The sequence below is a fragment of the Mus pahari genome, chromosome 14 (genome assembly GCF_900095145.1).
Source record: "Mus pahari chromosome 14, PAHARI_EIJ_v1.1, whole genome shotgun sequence".
NCBI lineage: Eukaryota > Metazoa > Chordata > Mammalia > Rodentia > Muridae > Mus > Mus pahari.
In genome coordinates this window covers 47,680,474-47,692,177 of record NC_034603.1, presented here as the reverse complement: position 1 = coordinate 47,692,177, position 11,704 = coordinate 47,680,474, and the positions used below count along the sequence as shown (strand labels likewise).

The following is an 11,704-nucleotide window of genomic DNA, read 5'->3' as shown; positions in this document are numbered from 1 at the left end:
AGAGAGAGAGAGAGAGAGAGAGAGAGAGAGAGAGAGAGTTTGTGTGTATGTGTGTGTCTTTCTGTCTCACTATCTTGCTATGTAATCCCATCTGGCCTGGAACTTGCTGTGTAGACCAGGCTGGGCCATGAAGTTACAAACAATGTTTTATCTGCCTATGCCTCCTGAGTGCTGATTTTAAGTCAAGAGCCACCACACCTGGCTTCTCCACTTGATTTTATAGTTAGTAAGCGGTGATTTCTGTGTTCAGGAAGTAAAGTGTTTTCTCTTTTGCAGGGTACCAAAACACATCTTAGCAAGATATTCTCTACCATGCTTGCCATTCATTCAAACAAGCCAGGTATCTCAAAATCTACATTTTATTCAAAATCAGGCCGTTTTAGAATTTATTGTGCTTGATGAACCTGGGAAGTTGTTTGGAGGGCTCAGCTTAGACAGTTTGCTGTGTCTTCGTTACCTACCCGCTTGCTGTGTTGTCTGTCACTGTGCTAGGCGTTGCTTTTGTGGACAGGAAGGATGGGTTTTCCTTTCGCTGATGGAAAGACAACTTGCCGGTTCAGTGGGGTATATTTTATGTAGGGGCAGTAGGTGCTGAGTGATTCTAAAGTTAGAAGGAGGAGATATTAACGTAGATTTGTAAGGTAGGTTGGCTGACACAAGGTGTGCACAAAGTGTCCGATTCTCCTGTGAGTGGTGAGTAAGGTCTCACTGCTCTCCAGTGGAGGTGCTCCAGTAGAGGTGCTCCAGGAACTGTACGCAAGGTATTAGGTCAACCACAAGTTTATGACACAGGAATCTAGTGATCTTAGCAATTTGAAGGCCTGTCTTTATCGTCCCTAAAGTAGGCGTGATTCCTAAATTGAGGTTTCTGGAGGGACGGCGTTAGTGGGTAAGGCAGCTGCTTTGGTAACCCATGGGGGCAAGAGATTCTGGAAATAGCCATGCCCAGTTTTGGCAGTCACATGCTCAAGAAAGCTAAAAGCAATGGCTTGCCACTATTTGTGGCCCTCCAAGGAAGTTCAGCTGTGATTACCAAGCAGGGGTCATTCTGTGTATGTGTAAGCATGTGGTATATGTGTGGGTATGCACATGCCTTGGCACAGTATGTAGAGTCCAGAGGGAAGTTCGTAGAAGGCAGCTCGTTTCTACTCTGTGGGTTCTAGGAACCACATTCAAGTCATTAGAAAGGTGGCAAGCACCTTTCCCTGCTGAGGTAGCTTGCCAGCCCTTTTGCTGACTTTAGATGGAGTTGTCAAACTTTCCATTAGAAACTCCCTTAGCTCCTCTCTTTTTTCCTATGGTATGATTAACAAATAACTCAATAAGTATTAAAATTGGAGCATCGATTGTTTACTGAAATTAAGTCTAATGTTTTTCTCCTATAGCTTTGTGGATTATGGCAGCCAAATGGGAAATGGAAGATCGCTTGTCTTCAGAAAGTGCCAGGCAGTTATTTCTTCGGGCTCTCCGCTTTCATCCCGAGTGTCCAAAGCTCTATCAAGAGGTGAGTTTTTGAGCATGCAGAATGAGAGAGAGAGAGATGTCTCTGTGACCCTCAGAGAGAGGTAGCAGTGTCTCTGTGATGCATAGAGAACAAATACTTGCTAAAATGAAGTTATCCCCCTCTTCTGCATACTTTATTTTCTCATGGGTAATGGTGCTTCATGAAAATTTTGTTGCTACTTTTAAAACCAGAGCTGCTGGAGACATGTATGAGTGTTTTGCCTGCATATAAGCATGGGTACCTGAGGGGGAGAGAAGATGACATCAGATACCCTGTAATTGGAGTTACAGACAGTTGTGAATGGCCATATGGGTGTTGAGAATCGAAGCTGGGTCCTTAGTAACAAGTATTCTAAACTGCTGAGCCATTTCTCCAGCCCAATATTACTTTTCTTGTGTTTTGATTTTTTGAGGCAGAGTTTCTTTGTATAGTCCTGGCTGTCCTAAAATAAAACTCTCTGTAGACCAGGCTGGCCTCAGACTCAGACCCCACCTGCCTCTGCCTCATCATGAGTGATGGGATTAAAGGCGTGCACCACCACTGCCTGGCAAACATGAGTCATTTCCAAACATGAAATTATTATTGTTTTGAGTGTGTGTGCACGTGGAGTCAAAGGTTGATGTTTTGAGGCCATGTGAGTATGCGTTGCTACCTTCCTGGATCTTGGTATGATTAGTGATCCATCTCGTGACTGTTATTTTGTGAGAGTGCCTTAGTTATCTTTTTTATTTTATTTTATTTTATTTTATTTTATTTTATTTTATTTTATTTTATTTTTTTGAGAGGGTCTCTCTACCATCTTGGAACTCAATACATACATGAAGCTGGCCCTGAACTCAGAGATCCACCTGCCTCTGCCTCTCAAGTTCTGGAATCAAAGTGTGTGCCACCATACCTTGTGCTTTTTATTATCCTGACAAAATACCTTGACCAAGGGAATCTATGAAAGAAAGCTTTTAATTCAGACACTCACGGTTCCAGGGGTTAACGTTCCTGACTGTCATTGCAGGGAGTATGGCTGCAGGCAGACAGGCATGGTGCTGTGCTGGAGCAGTAGCTTAGAGCTTGTATCCCTCAGGCGGGCAGAGAGGGAGCTAATTGGGAGTTGTATGTGCTAAGAACATAGGTCCGTCCTTCAACAAGACCACACTTCCCAATCTTTTCTGAATAGTTCCACCAACTGGGGACCAAGCATTCCAGTGCATGAACCTGTGGGAGCCATTCTCATTCAAACCACCATCCTAGGGAAACAACAGTTCTTGTTTAGTGAACGTATTCTCATATGTCTCCTCCTTTGTCTTAAGTGGATAGAAGTCTGGATTACCCATTCAGCACAAGGCTTCTTACTATATCTGACTGAGTTTAAATGAAGCCACTTACGAACCTTCCATTAAGTCTTTTGACTCACGCACATGGATTACACATCAGGCAATCTCAAAGCAGTCTCATCTTCATCCGACCTCATCAGTATCAGCTAGGTTCATTCCAAAGTAAAATGTGGTCCTCTCATTTTACTGGATCAGATATTAATGTTTTGTTTGTTTGTTTGTTTGTTTGTTTTTTAAGAAGCCACCTTGAATGTTTTTAAGAAGCATCTGTAAGGACATTTAGGTCATTATTTCCTCCTTTTAGTACTTCAGGATGGAGCTGATGCATGCTGAGAAACTGAGAAAGGAAAAGCAAGAATTTGAAAAAGCCGCCATGGACATGGTAAGAGCCAGTTGTTAGTCTTTTGAGCCTCTTTAGACATAAAAGAAGAATCTTTGAGGTGTACTTTTCCTTCCAATTTAGTGTTCCATTTTCCACTTTCAAATGAGTTTGTAAGTAATTTTAATTTTTGGAATGATATTTTAGTGTGTGTTTATGTCGTGGTGTTTATGGGGAGGTCGGAGGACAGCTTGAGGGTTCTCTCTTGCCACTACTTGGATCCTTTTCCCCACTGAGCCATCTGTGGGCTCTTGATCCTCTTGCCTCAGCCCTCTGAGGGTGAGATCAAAGGCATGCTCCACCATCCCTGGCTCCTTTCCTCTTGTTTGTAATGTGACTGAATAACTTTAAAGAAGAAGCTTGGAATGTCAGAGCTGGTGTTACGGGGCAGACCTGCCATTCCAGGGTTTGTGACTCTAGCCAGGATTGTGAGCTCTGGGCTTGCCGGGCTAGATAGCAATACCCTGTCTTCAAAAAGATGAGACAACAAAACGAAAACAGAAACAAAAGAATTTGCTGTACCACTATTGTGTTTCTAGCTCAGAACTTTGTGTGTAGGTGGGGTGTGCATGTTTGGGGTATGTTTATGTGTTCACATGTGAGGGAGTGTGCAAGTGCATGTGTGTACATGTAAGTACATGTAAGTGGTAGCCAGAGGTTGGTGTGTATCCCTCCAACTGCTTCTTCACATTACATTTTATCTTTTAATCACATTAAGAATGCTGTTTTGAAGGGGGGGACATGTCAGGTATGTGTGTGGAGGTCAGAGGATAACTTGTAGGAGTCCGTTCTCTTTGTCTGTCACATGGGCCCCGGAGGTCCATCTCAGGTAGTCACCGTGCCATCTCATCAGCTCTTATTTATCTTTTTTTTTTTTTTTTTTTGGTTTTGCGGGCGTGTTTTGAACTCAGAAACCCGCCTGCCTCTGCCTCTCGAGTGCTGGGATTAAAGGCCTGCGCCACCAGGCCCGGCTCTTATTTATCTTTTAAATCACACTTATTTATTTGTGTTCCACAGTGTACATGAGGAGGTCAGAGGACGGATAACGTAGAGGAGTTGGCTCTTTCCCTCCATCGTAAATCTCAGGGATCTAGCCCAGGTCATCAGGCCTGGCCGCAGGCACCTTTTACCAATGAGTCATCTCACTGGCCCTTATTATTAAAATTAAAAAAAATATTATTTTTTATTCGTTTTGAGACAGGGTCTCATTATGTCTGCTTTGCTTGGATTGTTTATGTTGACTAGACTGGCCTTGAACTCAGAGACCCACCTGCCTCTGCCTCCTGAGCGCTGGGATTAAACTCTGCTCAGATACTATTATTCATCTGTGAGTGTGTTGGGTGGGTGAGGGGTGTCTTACAGGCACTATAATATGTGTGTGGTGGTCAGGGGACAACTTGTGGTAATAGGTTTTCTCTTCTTACCATGTGAGTTCCAGGGACTGGACTGTCATAAGCGTTGGTGGCAAATGCCTTTCCCTTTTAAGCTATTTTGTTGGCCCTTTCCATCCTGTTTTTTGAGACAGGGTGTCTCTTGCTGAATGTGAACCTCACCACTTTGATCAGACAGCTGACCAGCAGGCCCCATTGATCCCTGTCTCTCCCCCCTAGCACTAGGGTTACAGGTGCCTGCCACCACACCTGGCTTTTTACATAAGTACTGGAGATACACACTTGTGTCCTTATATTTGTGTGGCAAACCGTTCATCAACTGAGCCATTTTCCTGGTCCTCAGAACATATTTTTTTATTATTCACAATAGTAAGCAGAAGGATAATCAAGGTATGTGCGACTGGATCTGTTCTGGTCTAATGGAGAGCGAGCCTTAGAGGACCAGCCGAGTGACCTTACAAGCGAAGGAGCTGGCCTCGAGCTGTGGTTAGTCAGGGGTCCTGTGGCTGGCGCTGGTAGTCTAGGCCTGTTAACCTCCATCCTGGTGGGTTGTTTTTTGTTTTTTGTTTTTTGTTTTTTGTTTTTTGTTTTTTTTTTTTTTTTTTTGGTACTTCTGGTAATGCCTTTTCAGTCACGGTTGATATAACGCTTTGTAGGGGGATTTTGATCATCCTGAAGAAATCCTTAAAGGCGAGTTGGCACGGATCATTTATAAAAATTCTATAAGCAAGATTAAAGGTAGGCATCGTCTACATACTTATCTTTGGTAGGTGTTCTGTTTGTGGTGAGAAGGACTGTTAGCTTGTAAGCGAGGCATACTGTGTCTTCAGAAGAGGCTTCCTGAGCTACCGTCGGGCATCTCAATGAGGTTTAATTGAGCATTTGACTAATTTGGGGGAGTTGGAAAGGAGTAGATGATAGAATCTTTGCCTTATGCCCTTAAGTTTATGAAACCTAAGAATAGTTAGAAATATTTCAAAATGTTAATGTCGTTGTACATGTGGTGGGGATATAGGAATATCTCCCCTCCTTGTTCTATTTTAAAAAAACGAAAAACAAAAGTCACCAGGAGAAGGTTGCTCGTTCTAACTGTGAGCATAGCTTAGTGTTAATTCCATCATGCATGAGGTCGTGGGTTTGATCCAGCACCAGGAAAACAAAAACCAAGCTTGGAACACCTGCTGGAACAGGAGGATCATGATTGGAGGCCATCTGAAGTAGGACTTGTAGCTTATGATAAAGTGCTTGCCTCGCAGCACAAGGCTGTAGATTTGATCCCTACCATTAGGGTTCAGGAGAGGAGTAGAAGCCAGCCATGGCTAGAAAATGAAGCCCTGTCTCAAGGCAAAAGACAGCAACCCCCAAAAGACTAACTATAATACATAAAGAAAATGGCTCATTTAGAATGAAGCATGTCTTTACAGTTTAACCGACAGCAGATCGCCCTCTTCCCTCAATTTTTAAATTTTAGGTGCAGAATTCCATGTGTCACTTCTCACTATTGCTCAACTATTTGATTTCGCCAAAGATCTACAGAAGGAGATTTACGATGAGTAAGTAAAACCATGGTGAGGCCAGCATGTCTGTTTCTGGTCTGTGATTAAGATCTGAGGCTGGGAGACGAGAAAAAGAATATACACCGGGCAGTGGTGGTGCGAGCCTTTAATCGCAGCGCTTGGGAAGCAAATGCAGATGGATCTCTGAGTTCCAAGCCAGGCTCGTCTACAGAGTGAGCTCTGAGACAGCTAGAGCTACACAGAGAAACCCTGTCTCAAAAAGCCAGAACAAGGGCTGGAGAAATGGCTCAGCAGGTAAGAGCTTTGGCTGCTCTTCCAGAGGCTCTGAGTTCAATTCCCAGCAACCACATGGTGGCTCACAGCCATCTGTAATGGGATCTGATGCCTTCTTTTGGCATGCAGGTGTACATGCACATAGAGCACTCATATATATAAATAAGTAAATCTTTATGAAGAAAAGCCAAAACAAAACAAAATAAGAATAAGAAGAAAAAGAATATCCTTTATAAGCTTAAGGAAAAATGATGCTATATTATGAATAGAAATTATATGTTCTCACAGTGGTTCTTTGACATCCTTGGCTTTGTTTCAGAAATAGAGTGCATTTTACAAACATATCCCAAAAGCTTACATCAATACGCATTCTACTTTTCTGCAAAACCTGAGTTGTATTCGTAGCTCTTCATAGCTAAGTGCTGTTGATAATTTAATCTGCAGTGTCTGATTCTGGTATTTAAGAAGTATTTGTGTGTATTAGTTAATTTTTGTGCCATGATGAAACCCTATGACCAAAAACAATTTAGGGGAAAGAGAGTTTATTTTGGCTTATGGTTCCAGAAGCCTAGTGTCTGTAATGGTGGGAAAGACATGGCATGCTAGTGCAAACAGAAAGTTGGCTGTTGACATCTTTTTGTTTGTTTGTTTTGTTTTTTTGAAACAGGGTTTCTTTGTGTAGCCCTGGCTGTCCTGGAACTCACTCTGTAGACCAAGCTGGCCTCGAACTCAAATCCACCTGCCTCTGCTTCCCAAGTGCTGGGATTAAAGGCATGCGCCACCACCCAGCTGGCTGGTGACATCTCTACCTGCCCACAGGAAGCAGAGTGAGTGAGCAGGAAATGAAATATGGCTCTAAACCCATAAATCCTGTCCCCAGTGATGTTCCTTCTTCAGATCCCATAACCTCCCCAAACAGTGCCACAAACTAGAGACTGAGAGCTCAAATCCATGGGCCTTTGGGTGTGCTGCTCACCGAGTCCACTGCATGTTTACATCAGGCATTTCATTCTTAGGTTCCACTTCTCCATGTCATAGGAGAGAAGCTAGGACATGCATCGGTTTGCTCTTTGGACTTTTGAGTGTTTCGGTAGAGAGTTTGGTTGTGCTTTTTCCTGCCTCTGTTAGAAGAATTCAGGAGACCAGGCTCTGCAGGGCTCATGGAGGTGTCTATGGCCACAGATAACTACTGATGTGATTTGGAGAGTTATAATAATTTTAAAGATAATATTTGTTGGGGTTTAGTTTGTTTATTTTTAAAAAGGGTCTGGAACTCACTAGGCTGGTCTTGAATGTGTGGGAATCATTCTGCCTCAGGCTTCTGAATGCTGGGAACATAGGCTTGTGCCAACACTCCCAGCTAAAAGTTAACATTTGCAAAGGATGCCTGAAACATTCTGAAATCCAGTTTATATTAACAACTTTGTTCCATAGATTAGTCTGTTCATTAAGCTGTTCTGGAATGCCTGTTAGGAAATTACCCTTGTGTTACTGCAGCTGTAAAAGGGTATCCTGTGTCCTTTTATGGACCGTAGCAATTCTGTTATTCTTTTTTTAAAGTTTATTTATATGAGTACACTGTAGCTGTCTTCAGACACACCAGAAGAGGGCATTGGATCCCATTACAGATGGTTGTGAACCACCATGTGGTTGCTGGGATTTGAACTCAGGACCTCTGGAAGAGCAGTCAGTGCTCTTCCCCACTGAGCCATCTCTCCAGCCCCAATTCTGTTATTTTTGAATTCGTTTCTATCTTGGGGCAGGTGCCAGTAAACTGTTATTTTCAGCCTTCAAGCTCTGCACACCGATGACCCACTCACTTGGGATTATGTGGCGAGGCGAGAATTAGAGATCAATTCCCAACCAGGTGAAGAGCAGCCTGTGTCGAAACAAGCCAAAGCAGTGGAAATGGGCCGAAGGGAAGAAAGATGCTGTGCAGTGTATGAAGAGGCAGTGAAGGCCCTGCCTACAGGTGCGTCTGTCTCCTGGTGTCAGAGGAACGGCGTCTGACTGTGATTGCGCCCTGAGTTCAGCCCCTAGTAGAGAAGAAGAAAGGAAGGGGAATCTGTGTGGGTGTGAGTGAATGCCACAGCATACATATGGTGGTCAGAGGGCAGCTCACTGCACTGGGTTCTCCTGCCACCCCTTTTTTAAACATTTATTTATTTTATGTATATGACTGTCTTCAGATTCATCAGAAGAGGATATCAGATCCCATTACAGATGGTTGTGAGCCACCATGTGGTTACTGGGAATTAAACTCAGGACCTCTGGAAGAACAGTCAGTGCTCTTAACTGCTGAGCCATCTCCCTACCATCCCCCCCCCCCCCTTTTCTTTACTTAAGATTTACTTATTTATTTCATGTGAGAGCTCTATGTGCATGTACACCTGCATGCCAGAGGAAGGCGTCTGATCAGATTATACGGTAGCTGTGAGCACCGTGTGGTGGCTGGGCATTGAACTCAGGACCTCTGGGAGAGCAGATCATGCCTTCAACTGCTGAGCCGTCTCTCCAGCTCCTGGTTCTCTCCTTCTGATATGTGGGCTGGGGTCCTCAGGCTTGGCATCAAGAGCCTTTATGTGTTAAGCTGTCTTGCCAGCCATTTTACACCTCCTTTTCTTTTTTGAGTCAAGACCTCATGTATTCCAGGCTGGCCTCAATCTGCTAGATAGGCCATGGTGACCTTGAACTTCTGAACCAGTATGTGTGGTATCTCCTGCATGCTAGACAAGCACTCTACCAACTGAGCTGTATACTTATCCCTATATGCCTCTTTCTAGTTGTTCTGTGATGGCAAAAAGCCAGACTTTTTCATGATGAGATTTCATATAACCTAGGCTGGCTTTGAACTCCTGACCCACCTGCCTCCGCCTCCTGTGTGCTGGGATTATAGGTGTGTGCTAGAGCTTTTGTGAACTTCTTCAGTAATAAAGATATTTATGCTCATTTACTTGGCATAAATAATATATATAATTTAAGGGTCAGGGCTGTAGCTCAGTTGGTAAAGTGCTTTGTAGAACATATGAAGCCTTGGGCTTGATCCCCTGCACTGGAATAAACTGCAAGTGGTGGTTCAGACTTAATAATGTAGATGCCTTGGAGATAAAGACAGGAGGATCCAGAGTTCAAGGGTTATCCTTAACTAGAGAGTGGGTTTGAGGCCTCTCTGAGCTGCATGAAACCTGCCTCAGAAAAAAAACAAAACAAAGCAAGCCAACCCCCAAATCCTAAGAAATTATAATTCAGAAGACTGTTTATTCTTCTATATCCTTTTTCTTTTTTTATTTGGAGACAGGGTCTCACTATGTAGCCTTGGTTAGCCCAGAACTTTCTGTGTAGACTAGGCTGACCTTGAAGTCTGCCTCCTCAGTGCTGGGGTTAAAGGGGTGAGTCACTACCCGGAGCACCATCCTGTATCTTTCATTAGAGATTGCGTTCTCGTTTGGAATATTAAAGGCGGTGGAGATAGAAAACCTAGACAAGGATCTGAGTTCCTGTGATCACTCACTTGCTTTCCCCCGATATCTGATATATTTGATTCCATACAGTGGGAATAATTGTTTTTAAAGCCAGGTTAATTTAATTTAAACTTGGTTTTTTAAAAACAATTCTTTTTTTTTTTTTTTTTTTTTTTCGGGACAGGGTTTTTCTTTNNAACCCTGGCTGTCCTGGAACTCACTTTGTAGACCAGGCTGGCTTCGAACTCAGAAATCCGCCTGCCTCTGCCTCCCAAGTGCTGGGATTAAAGTCGTGTGCCACTACCGCCTGGCTAAAACAATTCATTTTTATTATTTTTATTTTATTGCCCCGGTGAGTGAATAATGTCACATGTGTTGGTACACAAGCTAAAAGAGGTTGTCGGATCCCTTGCAACTGGAGTTGCACGGATTGTGGGCCACCCAGTTTGAATGCTATAATATTAACTCAGGTCCTCTGGAAGAGCAGCAAGTGCTCATAACCATCGGGCCACCTCCAGCTCCCAATTTAAACTTCCTCTAGAGGAGCTTCCTCTAGAAAGAAAGGTTTTTGAACTAAGAGGACTGGTGACCTAATTGGTGTCATCTCACTTTTCCAGAGGCCATGTGGAAGTGTTACATCACCTTTTGCTTGGAGAGGTTTTCTAAGAAGACCAGTAGTGTGCCCCTCAGAGGGCAGGTAAGGATTTATGTCGAATAGCTACAGTGAATGCTTAGAAAGCGTCTGTTCTCTACAGAACAACACTGGGTAGCTTCCAGCATTTCATGCTTAATCGCTTGCTTTTTGCTGTGGGTGACCTGTCATCGTAAAGATCTAGCCTGGTTTGCCCTTAATCTAGATATAGGACAGGGGGGCTTTCTGCTGCTTGGACTGTGCCAGGTGCAGGGGCTTAGCTCATCTCATCCTGAGTCACACCCCATTCAGAACTCAGTGTCATCTCTGAATTCTCAGAAATGTGCAAAGTTACTTTTGCCCAGCTCAGTGGCCAGAGGTCCCTGCCAGAATCTCCTTAATGACCTGACATGTTTCTGCTTCCAGAGGCTGGAAAGAACCATGCTTGCATTCAGGAGGGCCCATGAACTGAAGCTCCTTTCTGAAGTCCAGTACAAGCAGTGGGTAAGCCACAGAGAGCACATTCACTGGCTGGTACATGGGCTTTATTAAGGTACAGGGCAGCACAACAGTCAGAGCGAGCGCTCCCTTTCCCCACCATCCTCTTCTTCCCTGCCAGTGGGGTGCTGAGAATTCAGCCTGAGTCCCCTGGAAGAATAGCCAGTTTTCTTAACTGTAGGACTACCTCTCCAGCCCTCCTCTCCCCTCTCCTTCTTCCAATCTCCTCCCCTTCTCCTCCCTCCCCCCCTCCCTTCCCTTCCCCTTTCTTCCTGGTTCCTTCCCTTCCTTTCACTCCCTCCTTTTCCCTTCCCGACCACCTGTTCCTGTGCCCATTTCATCTCTCCTCTCCCTTTGCTTTCCCTAACTCTTCTCATTGTTGTGTCATCGCACTGCAGTCCCAGTGCTGGGAAGGCAGATGCCCCGGAGTTCACCTGTCCAGCTCAGGGTGGATCCCAGCACCCACGTACATGCCTAGAATTCTGTGTGCTTAAGGTGAAGACTGGGTCCCAGAGTGAACCAGCCGGCTAGTTAGATTAGCGTATGAATGAGCTCTGGGCTGAGGTGAGAGACTCTGCCTCAATGAGTAAGGTGAGGGCCATGGAGGAAGCTAACATCAGCCTTGCACATCCATACGAGCATGCACATTTGAACCCACATACATGTGCCCACACATGCACACGTCTCATACATAGACACATGCAAAAAAAAAAAAAAAAAAA

General features: G+C 44.2%; 1 protein-coding gene across 1 annotated transcript in view; it reads left to right on the top strand.

The window, feature by feature from the left end:
* Utp6 (UTP6 small subunit processome component) overlaps positions 1-11,704 on the top strand; it is a 28,546-nt gene that overhangs the window by 8,686 nt on the left and 8,156 nt on the right. The window contains exons 6-13 of the mRNA XM_021212698.2: positions 277-340; positions 1,386-1,504; positions 3,137-3,214; positions 5,259-5,340; positions 6,074-6,155; positions 8,180-8,364; positions 10,471-10,550; positions 10,911-10,988. Coding sequence (XP_021068357.1) covers positions 277-340; positions 1,386-1,504; positions 3,137-3,214; positions 5,259-5,340; positions 6,074-6,155; positions 8,180-8,364; positions 10,471-10,550; positions 10,911-10,988 — 768 coding nt within the window. The remainder of the gene's footprint in view (positions 1-276; positions 341-1,385; positions 1,505-3,136; positions 3,215-5,258; positions 5,341-6,073; positions 6,156-8,179; positions 8,365-10,470; positions 10,551-10,910; positions 10,989-11,704) is intronic.